This window comes from Zalophus californianus, chromosome 7 (genome assembly GCF_009762305.2).
Source record: "Zalophus californianus isolate mZalCal1 chromosome 7, mZalCal1.pri.v2, whole genome shotgun sequence".
Taxonomy (NCBI): domain Eukaryota; kingdom Metazoa; phylum Chordata; class Mammalia; order Carnivora; family Otariidae; genus Zalophus; species Zalophus californianus.
In genome coordinates, this window is record NC_045601.1 from 765,442 (window position 1) to 782,963 (window position 17,522).

The 17,522-nt window shown below is 48.5% G+C and overlaps 1 protein-coding gene across 11 annotated transcripts in view; it reads left to right on the forward strand.

The window, feature by feature from the left end:
- WDR27 (WD repeat domain 27) overlaps positions 1-17,522 on the forward strand; it is a 157,870-nt gene that overhangs the window by 19,340 nt on the left and 121,008 nt on the right. For 9 of the 11 annotated variants that reach the window (XM_027602977.2, XM_027602971.2, XM_027602979.2 and 6 more), the window contains 13 exons: positions 215-328; positions 1,523-1,592; positions 2,853-2,923; positions 4,729-4,846; positions 6,046-6,166; positions 7,341-7,444; positions 8,413-8,480; positions 8,659-8,780; positions 9,203-9,285; positions 12,393-12,471; positions 13,203-13,280; positions 15,056-15,153; positions 16,424-16,513. In XM_027602977.2, coding sequence (XP_027458778.2) covers positions 215-328; positions 1,523-1,592; positions 2,853-2,923; positions 4,729-4,846; positions 6,046-6,166; positions 7,341-7,444; positions 8,413-8,480; positions 8,659-8,780; positions 9,203-9,285; positions 12,393-12,471; positions 13,203-13,280; positions 15,056-15,153; positions 16,424-16,513 — 1,216 coding nt within the window. The remainder of the gene's footprint in view (positions 1-214; positions 329-1,522; positions 1,593-2,852; positions 2,924-4,728; positions 4,847-6,045; positions 6,167-7,340; positions 7,445-8,412; positions 8,481-8,658; positions 8,781-9,202; positions 9,286-12,392; positions 12,472-13,202; positions 13,281-15,055; positions 15,154-16,423; positions 16,514-17,522) is intronic. The other 2 variants (XM_027602972.2, XM_027602974.2) reach the window with 2 other exon arrangements.

Genomic DNA, 17,522 nt, shown 5'->3' on the forward strand with positions numbered 1-17,522 from the left:
CTCGTGTGTGGCGCTGCTCAGGGCCGGCGTCAGGTCGCTCTGTCTCTAGAACTGCCATGCACATGGCCCTGGGCAGCTTCTGCCCCCTCTCAGCTCAGCCATCTGAATTTTAACTTCTAGGTTTAGACACAGGTGGTTTCACATTTGGAGAAGGGAGTTATATAAAGAGTTACCAGAACATTCAGTATTGATCTTCCTTCACAAATTTTCCCAGAGCCAGTCTACACGAGCTGAGCTGGAGGGTCACCGGGGCGCCGTGACTGCAGCTGAGTTCTGTCTGTGGCAAACACATCTCATCATCTCAGTGTCTGAAGACAGAAGCTTTAAGGTAAGGGCGTGGATATTGGGGTGCTTTCGGTGCTTTTCAGAGGAACGTGGACACAGTTGAGCAGGCGTTTCTGGTCAGTGGTCACCTCATACGTGTGACTTTATTTCTACCACACTTCTGTCCTGAACTTGGCTGGAGGTGTCAGCTGGGCGTGTCCCAACATTCCTAGGTGGGCTTGGGTCAGCTGCGGGACCCTCCTCCTCAAATCCAGGGCCTTAGGGAGCTAGAACATTAATTTACTCCACAGTGTTTCTGGGGGGCCCAGAACAGAAGAACCATTTTCCAATATTAATGAGCTTAGGAAGAAACTAATTTATTTATTTATTTATTTTAAGATTTTTTTTTTTAAATTTATTTATTTGACAGAGAGATAGAATGCACAAGTAGGCAGAGTGGCAGGCAGAGGGAAAGGGAGAAGCAGGCTCTCTGCTGAGCAGGGAGCCCGATGCGGGGCTCGATCCCAGGACCCTGGGATCATGACCTGAGCCGAAGGCAGACACTTAACCGACTGAGCCATCCAGGCGCCCCAAGAAGAAACTAATTTAAAATGTCAGCTCCGTTCCCATCCAGCTCCTAGCCAGCTAGCATTAGGATTTTTATCCTATTGACCAAGTGAGGACTTGTGCAGCGTAATTGGAAGAAGAGTTGCGGGTGGTTTACACCCTCTTGCAGGGTGGGAGAGGAGAGAGACTGGAAGACTTCCTCGGTCATCTGGAAATGTCTGCTTCTTCCCTTGCTCGGGCCCAGCCCCAGCCCCTCCAGCTGCTGTGGACAGATGAGCTGAGCCTGGATGGAAGTGAGGGTGCCCCTCATCTCTTGGGGATTTTGAGATGGGAGCTGAGTTTGGAAAGTGCCAGAGCGTGTCTGGAAACAGGCCCTCGCCCTTGGCAGTAGACGGCAGTGACTGTGGCCGCACACCTCCCCTGGGCAGTGTCGATTGGTGCTGGGGATGTCTGCAGCCCTGGCTTGGGTCTTCCAAACCCATAGATCTTTACTTCTGGAAATGCTAGCTTTTCCCCATATGAGTCCGAAATCTTTTATTGTGTTTCTACAGTTTTATTATTTATATACCTATTTTATTATTTTCTCCTTTAGGTAACCATTCACATGAATTAATTTGTAACCAAGTTAGAAGTATTAGTTCAAGCTACATCAGGAATGTAGATCAGAAAAAAATTTATATCTCTTCTAAAGAAACGCGTCTTTCCAAAGGTTTGGGATCATCATATGGGATCATTAATCTACAACTCATCAGTGTTAACAGGTAACTTTAAAAACTTGTATGTCTGTTTTGTCGGTGGGCTTTGTGGAGTCAAATTCTCTCAGTGTGTGTTTTTAAGCTGGAATTGTCCCATTCAAGGGGGTCTGAGGGTCTCCCTCCCATCCACACCTTTAAGGATTCACTTAACAGGTACATTTCTTGAAGTTTTTAACTTACAATTAAGCATATGCTTGCAGTCTGAAAAGCATACTGGTGGGCTGGAAGAAACGTGTTGCCCCCCTCTGCTGTCCCCAGGAACAGGTGCAGAGCCAGGCCTCTGCAGGGCACATCTGCCTCGTGGATCAGAGGCTGTGCTTAGGCAGGAAGTTCTGTACCACCCTGAGCTCTCAGCGCCTGTACCCTTTGCTCAAACTGTGTGTCTGGCCGTGAGTCCCTACAACAGGTCACGTAGGTCTCCACACACCTCCTGGCCGGTGTTCCCATGCTCCTGGTGCACATCCTTCTGCACAGGGAGCCCCTTTCTTGGGATGACTCACACAGAAATACAGCTTTGCGAATATGCAGGCGCCTTGTGACCTTGAGCAGATACGGTCGTACTTCTCTGAGATTCAGCCATTCTTCCTGACATCACTCATCCATGTGCTGAGTAGGGTGTTTTATCAACTTGAAGACATTCGTCAATCTCAGGGACAAACCACATTTCTTGGAATTACCTTGTAATTATTTTCCTGAAATTAATTTGTGGAATTATTATTTGACTGTCAAGAAAACAATTACTAACTTGATTTTGATGTCATTTATAGTTTATTTAGGGCATGCAGTGTCTTTAAATGTCCATTTATCTTAATTTTCCTTCTGAATTCTTGACAGTTTAGATTCAGAATAACTTTTAAATGACATTCTAGGCAACATTTTAAACAGTAGGCATCGTTTAATTGCTGTTTTCCAGACTAATCCCATGAATGTGTTACTTCTGTTGCAAGTGTAATAGTTATTGGGTGGTAGTGCTTTTTACAGTGTGGGTGCTGGAGCTGCTGGGCCTTGATGGTGCCGCGTGGACTGTGCCAGTCAGGCTCCCACCTCCACGGGGAGCTGCCCCCAGGCTATTTATGTGGGACAGCTTCGCTACCTTCCCATGCACACAGGTTCTCAGAATGTGTACGCACTTACGGTTTGTATTTCCTGGTGAAGAAATTATTTCAGGATCGTTCAGACTTGACTAAAAAAAGATATTGTAAGTAAAACTCGGATACTTTTCGGTTGAAGTATTTACAGATAGATATTTCTGTACTCTGTTTATAGCCTCCCCTCTCCTGAGTCTCCTCATCGACGCGGAGAGCCGGCAGCTGGTGACGGGATGCGCAAACGGCCAGGTGAGAGAAGCACAGACTTCAGTTCCAGGTCCAAGCACCATCATGACTATGTGAACGCCTGCAGAGAGATCTCTGCTCCAACACGTCCTTGTCTTCTTTCTGGTTGGAAGAAACTGTCGACCCCGGTAGTCAAGCCGTTCCTTTTGGGGCCTGGGCATTGGGGTGGGGCTCACACTCACACGCGCCCACCCACAGCCATCAGAAGAGCCCGCTTTATACAGTTTGAAAAATTTGAAGATACTTGATTTTTTTTTCAAAACTTACTTTTTTTAGGTGAGCAATTCAGGTGTATTCACAAAGCATGGATACTGTTCTCTTCTTAAAAAGTTGCTGTTGAGATAATTTGGGCAAGACACCCTGTTAGGAAATAATGCAGTTCTCGCTCCCGTGTAAGTGTCCTTTGCCTTCACACGGAACACCTCGCCTCTAGCCCTTCGGGTCACCCCACGTGTGCGGGGTCCCCCCACACTGGGCAGCCTGCAGCACGCCAGCCGGGTGCCCTACGTTTGCACCCAGTTCTGACACTGTCTGCCTGGAGCCCCCACAGGCGAGGGGCCGAGGCCCAGGAGACGGCATCCCCTTCACACGCCGACAACAGCAGTGGGTCTGCGGGTCCCCCAGGCTCTGTGCAGCCCAACTGCAGACCGGAGGGGCCCACACCCCCTGTGCGGGTTCGACGGATTTGCTAGAGCGACCTGCAGACCTCAGGGAAATGCTTATTTACCAGTTTACCAGTCTGTTTTTATGAAGATCTATTTATTCATTTGAGAGAAGGAGAGAGTGAGCACGAGCGGGAGGGGCAGAGGCAGAGGGAGAGAGAACCCCAAGCAGACTCCCGCCGAAGGGGCTGAGCGGGGAGCCCACCGTGGGGCTTGGCCTGAAGACCCTGAGATCACACCCTGAGCTGAAACCAAGAGTGGGGTGCTTCACCGACCGAGCCACCCAGGTGCCCCCAGTTGACCAATCTGTTAAAGGACGTGAGAAAGGACACCGACGAGCACCCGGTGGAGAGGCACCTATGGCGAGGTTGGGGAGGGTCGCCCTCCCGGTGTGGGCGGTGGACGTGTTCACCAACCTGGGAGCTGGGTTTTCATGGAGGCCTCAGTGTGGAGGCACGATTAGTGAAACCATTGGCCATTGGTGATTGAACCCAACCTCCAGCCCCCACCCCTCCCTGAAGGTCAGGGGGTGGGACAGAAAGTTCAGAGCCTCTAATCAGTGATTGGCTCTCCTGGCAACCTGCCCCCACCCTTAGGGGCTTTCCAAAAGTCACCTCATTAACACAACAAAAGACACCTTTGTCACTTTTAGGAAGTTCCCAGGGTTTTAAGAGGTCTGTGCTGGAAACAGGGAGGAAGTCCAAAGACATGTATTTATTGTTATAAATCACAATATCACAGATGTATTTTTGGAAGAAATTTTATTTTTCTTTTTGACAAAGGTGGCTGCTATTACTGTGTGTTTTTGCCCGGTGATGTGCCCGATGTATTTGCAGCTGTGGGTTCGTGGTGTCGGGTTCAGAGAGACTGGCCTGGACCAGTGGGGATCAGAGCACATGCCCTCTTGGGCAGTGGTTTATAAGCCAGAGGGCATGTCTGCACCTGGTGTCAGCGGTCTGAATGGATGTGGTGCCGGGAAGGGGAAGGGAGAGGTCAGACCGGCAGAGGAAGGGTCTGAGCAGCCTCTCGGGCTGCGCGGGGCTGGTCTCGGGCACCACACCCACCCTTCTCCTTGGGCTTGTACCACGTGTTCACCTGTGCCCTGTGATGGCCGACTTGCGGTCTGTGCCTTGTTGGCTTTTCCAGCTTTGGATCTTCAGCTTGGTTGAAGGACATCATTATCGTTGTGTGACGCGGGTTGACCTAAAGAAGAAGAGCGAGAGTTTTTTCAGGAGGGTTGAGTCCAGGCTGTGCAGCCTGCCAGGTAACATCACGCAGACCGTCCCACGGGGCCCCTGCCCGCGGGGCTCCTGAGCAGCCTGCCAGGGTCCTGTGTTAGGTGAGCTGAAGAGAGCTCAGGGCAAGGACAGTTGTTACTGGGAGAAGTCTAGCATCTGGCCTCAGACATGCACCAGCACCAGGGGGCTCTTGTGAGGGAGGGTGGGGTGGAGTGGCAGTGAGGCCATCCTGTGTGCCGGGGGTGAGGTCCGCTGATGAGGAGAGCATGTGCCCCCCCAGCCCAGGGCAGCCGCTTCCCCGCTTCTGATGGCTGTCCTGGGCCGAGGCCCCGGCCCACCTGGGCCGGCCCCCATCTCTGCCGGAGCCCTCTCTGTCCCCACAGTAGCTTCCGCGTGGCCACGCCTCTCTTCCTCCCAGTTGCTCTAGTCTGTACACCGCATCACAAAAGGAGCGGATGCTCTGCAGGAAAGGGGGGCTTACTTCTTACTCTCTTGTGGGCATGTGCCATCCGTGAACTTTCCTGTTACAGCAGATGTCTTTCCCCTACTGCCCTCAAGCTTCTCATCACTCTTCTTCTTCCTTTTGGCTTAGTTTGTGTCTTTTTTTTTTCATAGATGGCTTTAAGCTATTTCTGTTGAAAGAAGGTCAGAAATTACCTTTATCCAATATATCTGTTTTCTTCCTAAGGCTTTAAATCTTGGCTTTCATTATTTCTTGTGTAAGTGCCGTTTATTAGGAAATGAACCTGATCCTGCTTTAGGAACAGAGTTAAAGTCTACGTGTGCTTGGAACTCCACCTTTTCCTGACAGGCCTCATGTATGGGGACTACTCTGCATTTATAATCTTGTTCTTTTTTTCTAAATTATTTTTTTAAATTTATTTGACAGAGACACAGCGAGAGAGGGGGCACAACCAGGGGGAGTGGGAGAGGGAGAAGCAGGCTTCCCGCTGAGCAGGGAGCCCGATGTGGGGCTCAGTCCCAGGACCCTGGGACCATGACCTGAGCCGAAGGCAGATGCTTAACGACTGAGCCACCCAGGCGCCCCTATAATCTTGTTCTTTATTGCGTGTAAGCCTGGCTATTCTCCTTGACTCATGATCCGATCCAAGTTACTCTAGCCCACATGTATTTCCTACAATATACCGTGCTGCCCACTGTCTGCCTTTAACTCTCCGGACCATTTTAATCCCATAGCTCAGATTATCAATAATTCTCTTCCTAGAAGAGGGTCAGCGTGTCTGCACAGATGGCTTGGAGAAAGGAGAGGAGGTTGAAGCAAGCCTCCCTGTCCTAGGGCTGGGGCCATGTGATCTGTCCCTCGTTCTCCCTGCCGAGTGTGGTTGGTGAGTATGATGAACTTGTCCAACACCACTGAGGAAATCCTCTTAAGTTAGGTTCACTTTTTAAGAATGATTAAAATAAAGCCAATGTATTTTTGTCTGTTTAAGTAATAATAACTGTTAAGTGTTTTTAGGATTGCATATTCGGTAAACCTGGTCAATTACTTTTAAGTCTGTTTGATAAAAGAAATGAAATTGTTTTTAATTTTGCTCACCAAAGTCTAGGCAGATCTTGACTCTGTAATAAGGTAAAGGGGGATGTAATCATAACTCATTCTAATACTCCCCCATCTGTGCCCTACATCAGACATTTCAGATGTACTATGATGGCTTTAGCTACTGAGTACAGAAAGCTCTAGGGACAACGAGGGAGGGGCCTCTGGTCTCCCTGGATGAGGAGGGGATGGGAAGGGGAGCGGCTGTGCTGTGGGCCAGGTCTCTGCACAGGTGCCCTGCTGGGTCTGCCCCTCGACACAGGCTGCGCGGGAGCAGCCATCTGAGATGACCTGTGCTGGAGCTCCTTGAGGATCAGCCCGGGCTTCCTCCCCTGGGGTGCAGTTGTTTGGCTGACTTGGGGATGGCTGTGGGAGCACGAGGGCCCGAGAATGAGCCCAGGAAGTCAGGGTGGTCAGAGGCCTCAGGGGACCGAGAGGAAGGTGGGAGAGAGGGCGCCGAGAGCTGTTCAGAGTCCCAGGTCTGGCACAGCCAGAGGGGCTTATTGGTCCCTTTATTAACGTTTATCTAGTTTGTATATCAGAAGATAGAAGAGAAAGCAGAGCTGTGTTTGCCCTTTCATGGGTTCTGCTACTTTGGTCTGTTTCCTGTTGAGCTGGTTTCCTCCTTTCCAGACACTGCGTGGAAGGACCTGCAGGTGCCGCGCTGCCCCTCTCACAGGGATGCCCACCTGAGCAGAGTCCTGTGGCCTCAGAGAAGGGAAAACCTTGCAGGTCACAGTCGAGTTGGGATCTGGCTGTGGCTGCCTAGTACTTGTCTTCAGCAGACAGCAGGCGTCCAGGAAAGCCGAAATACCAGCCTAGTCGAGGATAGTTACAGGTCCTAAATGCCAAGAGCCGGCTGCCCAGAAGAGCTTGAGGGGGCCTGCTCCGTGGCGCTCTGTGGGATGGGAGCCTGAGGAGGGAGACCAGCTGGGTGTTTTCTCTTCTTCCTTTAAAATTAGTCTTCCTTCTGAGAATACTACATGCTTGTGGATTGGAAGCTCAGCTGGCTTATTCATATTTAACTTGGCAAACTTTGAACTGGAAGCCGTTTTACATTACAAGGGTAAGATCAAGGTTCAGATCATCTTTGATATAAATTTCATGTAACTTCAATTAATCTTTTTCTCTGGCATCTGGGAGAGTGACCCTTTTGGTGTAGAGGGCCTAGTCATCAGAATGTGCAGACGGGCCACAGGCAGCCTCTGTGCGCGGGGTCCCAAGGACACGCCTTGAGTCCACTCCGACCTCTTTGTGGTCTCCCTTCCCTTGGCCCCCAGCCCTCCCATCTTCCATGTGTGTGCAGAGGCACACTTGTTCTCTTTAGCACTCCCGCCTCTGTCCCAAGCTCCTACCAAGGATTCTCAAGTCCACCCTGTCAGTATTTCCCACTGGAGACAGCACCATGACTGGGTGACTGGATGGCCTCGTCAGCTTGTCAGACAGCTTGTTTGAACTGAGCTGGGGCACCCTCCTGTCCGACCCTGGCTCCTGTCCTCAGGTTCCATGACCACCGTGCGTGGAGCTGCTGCTGCCCGAAATGCAGGCATGATTAACGCTTCCTTTTCCGCCCTCCCTGTGTGCACTGCAGCCGAGGCCACCGGTAAATGCAAGCTCCCTTCTTTTTCCTTTAAGGCCCCTGTGCTCTGGGGACAGAGTCTGAGTTCTTAGCTTGGGCCAGCCCATGCCACCATTCTCACGGGAAGTCACTGCGCCTTTTCATCACCTGTGGGGCTTTGCCTGAACCCTCCAAAGCAGAGCTCCCGTTTCTCTTCCTGTTCGCCCTGAAGGTTCACCTGAACCTGCCCCGGGAGCTCTGTTCTCCCTGCTCCCCCGAGGCTACACTGCGCACAGAGTCCGTGGTTCTCCGTGACTCGGGGCTGCTCCAGGGGCAGGGCTCTTGTAAGGGCCTCGGGGCTTGAGACCTGCCAGCCCCCACACAGGCCTCTGTGCAGAGATGTGTCCGTGAGTGGGTGGTTCCCTCCACTTACCCCATCAGCAGCGCTGGTTTGTTTCTCTTTGCCGAAAACGAAGATTTCAGGAGCTCCAGCATTCAAGTTGCCGGATCCTGTGCAGTGATGAGCAAGGTCGGTGGTGAGAAGGTGAGTCCCGCAGCTCTTGTACTTGTGCCGCTTAGCTCCCTGGCGGCCATACGGTTGGCAGGCGGCATGTTTATGAGGCGCACGGTGGCATGTGCAGCTGTACCGTAGCTGCTAATGTCATGACTGATGCTGTGCTTGCCGTGGGGTCCTGTGTGTTCACTGTTGACTGTCCGTGCAGGCCGTCTGCTTACTCACGTCCCTGTGTGGCTGTAAGATCGCCTTGTTGGAAATCTATGCTGCTGCTCTGGTGAGGTCTCAGCGGGGGCACAACGCGGGAAGGGATCTCTCCGTGCTGCCTCGGTACAGTCTTCCTCAGTAGGGTGTACACCTTCCACTTTACCAGCTGGTGGAATTTCGATTCCTTTTGACCTTAAGAAAGAAAAGTAAAGTTTAGTAAACTCCCAACTGTACTAACCCTGTTTGAGAGCAATGATTGCTCATGGTATTGCTTCTATATTGTTTAAAACTAAATGATTCATAGTTTATTTTAATGCAAAACTATTGTATTTCAGGATAGAATGTAAATTATGAAATAGCACTTTTATGAAAAATATTAAAAATTATTTCTTAGAAGGATAAGAGTAAGCCTGTTTCCAAACATCGCACACCCATATGTACATGAATTACTCATCGCTTGTGAGTGTCCTTAAAATGTACGTTTCCTAGCTATGAGGCCAGTATGTGAGTCTGCTCTCCTGGTGCACTTTGTGTTTCTACCTTAGCGCCCATGTTCTCTCCACCTCTCCACTGTACTTCAGACCTGCTGAGGAAAACAGGACCCAGCCAGCTCCGCAGAGACAGTCCGGTGAGTACAATGCACTCTGGAATACCAGTATACAAAGCTGGTGCTGCCCTTCGGCCCCGTGCTGATTGGCACCATTCTCTTGCTTTGTGAATTCATGTTTGTCAGCATGAAAATTCAGTGTTTCCTCCCTTCTGGTGTTCCTTCGTTTCCCTACCTTTCACATGCTTTACATGCTCTTTGTGGTAGGGAATGTGCTAGATGTTTCTTTTCCTGAATTGGGTAGAATTCATAGGAATTCAGAAATATTTAAAAATGCTGATGTTTCTCGTGGCCAGAAGAGCAGTGGTACCCAGGGATGCCCAGTCATTTATCATGGGAGCAATCTTTTCTTGCCTCTCTTTGCTGAATAATTTTCAAGCACATTGCAAACATCATGTTATTTTTCCCCTGTATACTTCAGCATGCATTTATAAAACATGTGGACATTTGCTTACCTAGTTGTGACGTCATCAAAACCAATGGTAATTCTTGTATTAGCCAGCCCATATAAATTATTCCCGATTGCCTCAAAAATTTTTCTTATTATAAGCAGAAAACAAATTCACATGTTGCTTTTTACAAAGAAATGATTTTAAAATTAACTTCTGTTTTACGATGATAGACATCATTACATTCCATTTATTTCCATTGTAAGAATCATTGATAATGATTTTTTTTTTCCCTTCAGTGACCAACTCAGTGTCCTTATCAGTCTTGTTAAGCTTCTATTGACCTAATTAAAAAACAGTAGAGGTGCTCAGTCAGTCTGCTTGTATCTCCATCTCTGGTGAGGGACCCAGCTCCTGGACAGGGCAGGATTGGGTAGGATGGAGTGCCCCCCCTGCTGGACCTCCAGGCTCTCCTCGCCTGCAGATCTCCTCCTACCCCGGTGAGCCCCTGTGTCCAGCCGTCCTAACCCTAACCCTCCCTTCCCCATGAGACCCTCTGAAATCCTTGACTGTCCTTTTGGGACAGATAGTGCAGAACCCCCGGCTGCCACCCTCCCAGGTCACTCCTGGCCAGGGCCACTGGGGATCAGGTCATCCCTGCTGGGTTTCTGAGCTGCGGCTCTCTCCTGCTCTTCTGACCTGCTCTGTCCCTCTGTGCTCCCCATCCCTCCCCTTCAGTCTGAAGACCCAGCTGAGAGGATTGCTCAGCAGGAAGTCAGCTACCAGTCCTTATTTAAATAGCAGCTTCCTCAAAGAACTGTCCATTCCTATGTCCGTGTGTTACTAAAAGTGGAGAGGCTTTACTTGGTGTATTGAAGTTCTAAGTATATTTTTACTCAAGGAGAATTCCTTGTGGGATGAAATCTATATGTTACATGGCTAGTGATGTAATCTGTCTTTTCCCTGTAAGTGTGGCCATTTTCATCGGCCACATGTGGGCGACTTTACACTTCAGGAGCATGATCTCACAGCACGCCTCCATGTGGAAATCTGTTGTGAAATGAGACCTATGATTCTCTCTCCTACTTGTTTTACCGAACTCATTTGTTTCTTTAGCTTTTGTTCTTGCATATGTTTCATTTAGATTTACCCTTAAAAATTGATTTTTTTCATTTTTTGCTAGTATGGATCATCTTATTCAGATGGGGTATATGATATACCGTGCATCACAGCTAAATGATGTGTAGAACAAAACCTTTGATAAGAACAATTATATAAATAGTAAGGTTATTACAAAGCTTATAATTTCTCTGTATCCAGAGAGTGGTGAAATTGCAAATTGTTGAATTTTTTAATGATGGTTTTATGTCTTGTTTAAAATAACATTTGTATGGAAAATTACTGAAAATGACTTTTTTATAGCTATCCTATAATCTAAAAATTCACATCCCTCTACTTGCAGAAAGCACATAGAAAGAAGAAATATCTGTGATGAAGAATTGCTTTACTCTAATGCTTAGGGCATTTATCAAAATAATAGACATTTACATATTGATGAGCTTTATTCTAGTAATTTTAAGACCTTCTCATAATCAAGTACACTAATGCATCTGTAACTTTATTACCTGATCCTGAGAATATTTTACTGTTGGCTTTATTTTTCTTGGAGATTTTTTTTCTCCTTCGCTTGACATTGAGGTGGAGAGAGGTTTTCTGGGTCCCCTCTGAGGGCAGTTTTATTCCAGGTCTCCCCTGAGGAGCCTGCCTCCCCCCTCCCCCCGGGGCGGATCTGCCTTGTGTAGGACGGGATGCGTCCCCGGTTCCTGGTCACATACATGTCATTTTAGTGATTTGCTCATTAGTTTCACTTGGTTTTTGATGGGAATATGGTCCAGGTTACAGGTTTGAAATAGTGTCAGAAACTGAACTAAATTCCTTTGTTTAAAATAAAAGAGAACTATTTTAAAAATAACTCAATATTATACAATTATCCATTTTTCTAAAGTTATTTTATACTATTGTACAGAATATTCATATTGGATACCAAGTATTAAGTGTATGTAAATATAAATAATTCTGGCAGAATTTTATTTCATCTGAGAGAATTTTTGAGATTTATAAGTATTTGTGGTAAGTTCATGCAATGTCAGAGTTTTTATCAGTCTGCAGTGTTGTGGAAGACTTAGGTTAAAAATAGGATAATAAGTTTTATTGCCATTAAAAGGCACTGTTGTAATTATGTTTTAGTGGTTTATCTTTCTTATTATTCTATCTTATGATAAAAAAGAATCTAACCGAGAATTTGAGTTAAGATCATTGCTATACTTGTTTGTAGAAAAGATGTATTTGTCACAGATTTATGGAGCGAATTCCTCCTGATAGCTGGTCTTTAGCATCCCGTGGACAGAATTTCAGACAGACTGGGATTTGTGTGGGGCCTGTTTTATTACACCTTGAGCTGACATGTTCATCCAGAGTATTTGAGATATGTGGCATTGAACATACTGCAATTCAGTATCATTTGAGGAATGAGAAAAACATTTTCTTGTTGTTTTCTTATGCTTTTAATGACCTTGATGTGACCTTCTTTGCTGGTAATGGTTGGTTTGGCATCAGGTATGAGACCTCTTACGTTTATAGGTAATAACCTCATTCCATTTGTGTGAACTTTTCTGTTTTCAAGGAACTTTGTTCTTGTCATGTTCAGTATTTGCTACTTTTGACACTCATTTTATGCAGCCATGCGGAGCACCATTAAGGACCAGCCCCTGGTTTTCCACAGCAAAGTGAGGTCGTCTGGCTATGCCTCCACACCACAGTGAGTAAATGGGCTCATAGGTTGCTCATGTTGGGCCATGCAGGTAGGGTTCAGTATACCTGAACTCTCTTCTCCCATCCTCCCTCATCTGGGCCCCAGCCCCTCCTCAGCACCCAGGGGTCTTGTGGATCCTGCGGCAAATGCAGAGTCCCTGGCTGTGGCCCAGGGCCGGGCCACCCTCTCCTGCCCCTTGTCCTGATGGCTCTGGGCACGGCCTGATGCAGAATGTGCTGCTTGCTCCGAGAGGCTTGGATGCAGGTGTGGGGTGGGAGTGTGGCTGTCCAGCATGCATCCCTGGGGCTCGGCACTCTGTGTCTCAGAATCTTCATCTGAAAAACAGGCCAGTACCAGGTGACTGTTCAGCTACTGCCAATATTCAATAATTTGATTTTATTAAAGGTAGGATTCAGCATTACTTCCCAGTGGTTTCACTTCTGTTTCTGAGTAGGTTCGCAAATAACGTCCATAAACCATAAATGCAGTTCAGTTTCTGTTGTGATCCTATACTTTCATTCTCCAAAAGGAGACAGTGTCCCAAGAATGCTACTGCAGATGTGTCAGTGGAAGGGTAGTTGTTACAATTGAAGTAATTGAATGTTCAGTGTATTTCCAGCAGGGGACACTGAAAGCATTAATATATTTAAATATATATTACATTTTGCTGCAAAATGCAGGTCTCTTAAGAAGCTTGGAACTGTAATCTTTGAGGGTAACGTGTTTGCTTTCTGCAGCATAACTCTGTTCTCACCAAAGACCAACACCAGGAGCAGCGGTGACCGCTCTTTACCACGTAGGGACTGTCACAGGGGGTACGTAACTGGTTTGCCCGAAGTAAATGTGTAATTTGGAGAGACCCTTTGAATACTCTGAGTGAATTTTTTTCAAACAGCTGTGCGAGCTTGTGAGTCTGCATGTATATATGAGCACATGTGCATGCAATGTGCATACGTCACTTGTATATACATGCCCTTTTGGTCCCATTCAGTTCTTCCTTATCAACCCTTTTTCAGACAGGTTGCTATCTTTACCACCTTAACAACTTAGGAGTATTAATTTTTGTTAAAATTCTGTTTTAGAAAGTGTTGTGGTCGATGATGGATCATTCTTGATAAGTTTGTTAGGTAATAACTGGACAGAAGAATGTGAGCAGACCTGAGCTGAGCGCATAGACTTGGACGTGCTTTTTGTCCCGCGGGTGCTGTGCAGTGCATGCGGGACTGTGGCCAGTGTTGCTGGTCCCCAGGCCCCGTGTACCTGGATGAGAAGGTGTGTGGGGGGCCCTCCAGGACCCTCCCAGTCCCACACTTGGAGATGACCTCATCTGGACAGAGATTCCAGGCTGTGGTGTTGAAATGTCACTTGCTCTCGTCCACAGCACAGAGAATGCTGGTTTTACCTAGTCTTGTAATGTTTCTCCTACGCCCCGATGCTCTTCCTGCCCTGCTCTGCTGCTCCTGTATCAGCAGGTCATGGATGGCAGGGATGTGACCCCAGCAGGTGCCCTCAGACCCTGTGATACTCAGACCAATGGTTGGGGATGGAATGCAGGACCAAGAGCCATGCTCAACTCTGATCTTCTTGGTGACTTTTTCCTACGGAAACCCAGCTCTCCAGACAGAGCTGACGGTCTTTGATGGGTTTCTGGCCTGTGGGGCATTGTTGAGGGGTTTCAGTGAGGGGAGGACCCCTAACAACGTCCCGGACACAGGCCAGTGTCCTCAGGGAAAGGCTCCTCCAAACACCTGCCAGATTTCACTCTGGAGGGATGGTGCTGCCTGGCTGTGGGGCAGGCTTGCAAGGCCAGTCTTTCCAGCTTGTACGGCCTCTAAAGGTGTGAATAAATGTGTAAGTTGTCACCAGTAACTTCCAGCTTTTACAACAGCCTGTCTTCACAGCTACTTTCTTTTTCTGCCCTTGCTGTGCGCCTGGCGCCTTTCCACATTCCCTGAAGCACGTAGCAGTGCTGCGTGACAGGTGGTTCCGCTGGGGTGGGAGGGCTGTGGGGGCCACATGGGCACCAGGGAGGAGCCTGGCCTCTGGTGCCCGTGGCCTTGCTGCTGCCCAGAGGCTGCCAAACCAGGTGCTGAACATGAACACTGAGGAGATTTTGCCTCAAGAGATGGATGCCTTCAGTGGGAGGACCCACTCCACCCAGCCTGCCCCTGCACGGGTCCCGGCCATCGGTCCTTTCCTGCAAGCCGCCGTGGTCTGTCTCACAGCCTGGGGATGTGGTTATTCCCACGGCAGATACAAGCCATCTATAGAGTACTAGAGTACCTAGTGTGATGGCCGCCCACAGAGAGGGCGACACCAGGAAGTGCAGGGTGTCTTCTCTCACCACGTCCTCACAGAGTCACTTCAGTGTATGGTGAACATGAGCAATCCTTGACAGTTTGTACTGAAAATGGAGTGGAAGTGCATTTTACGGAGTTATTCATGGCTCTGTGTGTATTTATATGTATTCAAGTTGGATAGAATGAAATTGTGCGTATAAATAGGGGAGAGTCCACCATTTCTAGTCCATTGTTTTATTTCTCATCTCACTTTGAACTCTCGATTTTCATTTTTCTGATGTTCCTTCCAGTAAGGAATACCCTTTGGAGAGTTCTCCACCAACCAAAGTCCACAAGCAGCGTGTCATCGCGCACGGTCCGGTGGCTGTGAGCTGTGTCCAGTACTCAGGTACGCTGCGCCCGGGGCCGCCCTTCGTTGTGTTTCCAAGGGTCTCTCAACTGCCACTGTTCCGTTGTAAATAGAGCTTTAAAAATCTTGGTTGTGTGAAGTTTTCTGGCATTGTTTGAGTCTGGATTAAAATCAAAGCTCACGTTGCCCTTGAGCGTACTGGCATTAGGGCATTCCCGCTCGCGTCGGCCACTGCTGTAGGTGGGAGCTCCTGGATTTGGAACTGGAGGCTCGGCCAGTCTGTGCAGTGTGTGTGTGTGACCCTCTCCTCTGTAGCATTGGAGGGAGCTATGAGGGGGTGGGGGGCTGGTTCGCAGAGGGTGGAGGAGACCGCTCAGGGCGGATTACCTCGATGTCCTGTGTGGTTGCCATCCCTCCTCAGATGGAGCCTTTCCTGCAGGCCCAGCGCGTCTTGGGCTGGGGACAGCCATGTTCTCTCAAGCACATTGAAATGCCTCTGCCAGACTCTTTTTCTGGGCCTTCGGCACTTTTCCTAAGTGAGTTTGCAGGAAGTGGGGAGCAGCTCCCGTCCAGGTGGCTCTGCGATCTGAGCTCTTGTTCAGAAGCACACGTTGTTTCTGGTTTCTAGACATACCTGGAGGTGAGAAGATGTGTTTGCCCTCAGTCTGGTGGCTAGAAGGCCACCCCTCTGCATTTTGAGGGCATTCCTGCAGTTTTCATTACTTCCAACTATGCTGAGTTCCCTTCTTTTTCGTGTAAGTTTAGCTAAAGCATGTTTGAGTGTTTTTGGGAAATAAGATACATAGTATCATCAGTGAAGTACCTTTGTGGTGTGAGATAGTCTTGCTTATTTATGATCACGTGATTGTATGATATGATTAGAAATAAAGTAGGAGCTCCATGAGTTGGAAAATCATGGGGGGGGGGGGGGCTGGTCTGTAACTTAGTTCTGCCCTGTGTTAGGGATAGGTTTAAATATTCTTGCATAGCTGAATACTATGTGTCTTAAAATCTGTTGATGGGAGGCAGGGTGCCCTGGGGGTTAAGGTTCTCTGGGTTCAGAACCCCGTGCTGACTCTGACTAGCCCTGTGGCACCTAACTCCCAGGTCCTCTCTAAAGGACGTCCTGGGGGATGCCACCTGGTGGACCCTCAAAGTGTGGTGGTTAGCCATTGAGCAAGTGCTGTTTTAGGTTCCCTCACACTGACAAAACGAACGTCAAGTTAACTCAGATTCTATATTTACTGTTGCAAGTGTGACTCTTGTGAGCTGTGATTTTATAGGGATATCTCTTACCATGTTTAAGCAGGGGATGGACGGTGGCTCGCCTGCGGCTTAGCCAACCACTTGTCGCTGGTCTTCCGTGCTGATCTCACTGGGACACCTGCTGTTTTTTCAGGTATGATGTGTGTTAATTTTAGTTACTATAAATTTATGGGTGGGTCTCCTTTTGGTCCTGGGTAACAGTTGCTCTTCTCTTCAAGATCAGACTGGACTAGAACTATGGCTTGCATGGAGGTTTAGCGAACTAGATTGGCCCCACTAAACTGGGCAGAAGGGGTGTAACCAGGAAGGCCAGGCTGCAGGAGTTCTGTCACAGTGCCCCATGGTCAGGGAACTAAGCTTCTACAAAGTCGCTGGGGAGGGGCAAAGTCAGATCTCACAGACATGACTAAAGCATGTTTGGAAAATTAGGACGGTTTGTACACAGACATTTTTATAAATGTAATGAGGTGAGGATGTTTCTCGGGTGAGTAGATTTGAGGTGAGGGCAAAGGTGTTGGAAGTCTTGCTATTGTAGCTTCCTGACAGATTCTGAGCTACCCCCACTCTCGGTCAGGCTCCTGGAGCCCCTCACTGCAAGACTCACACTTGGTAGATATTTTAGCAACAACAAAAACACACACACACAAAACAACCCAGAAATGCTGCCAGTCCAGGTGTTTCTGTGAAGTAGAGGAGGGAGCACCTGGCGGAGGGGGTGAGCGCAGACATGGTGGGTGAAGGGGGGCAGAAGCATGCCCCACAGTGTTCCTCCGGACTCGGGTACCTCCAGGGTCTACAACGGGCCTCCTGACAGCATTGGGGGGCCTTCTGGAGGGCAGCTTCCCAGCCCACAGCCACATCATCCCTCCTGGGGTTCAAACTGTCGTTCTGAAGGCTCCTGTTAAGGCACCTTGAATGTGCCCAGGACTCCGCCTGGGTGTCTATCGCTCAACAATTGATAGAAATGGCAATTATGTTGGATGTGGATGTTTCTCTGTCTGTTTTATTGCAGGAATAGAGCTTGTGGCTGAATTCAAATAATGCAGGAGATGTTCAAACTTGCCTTTTAAAAAAGTGCCCTGTTTGTGTTTTGGGGAAAAGTGTCATTCTTACCCACCCCACCTGTTCTAGGACACCATTCC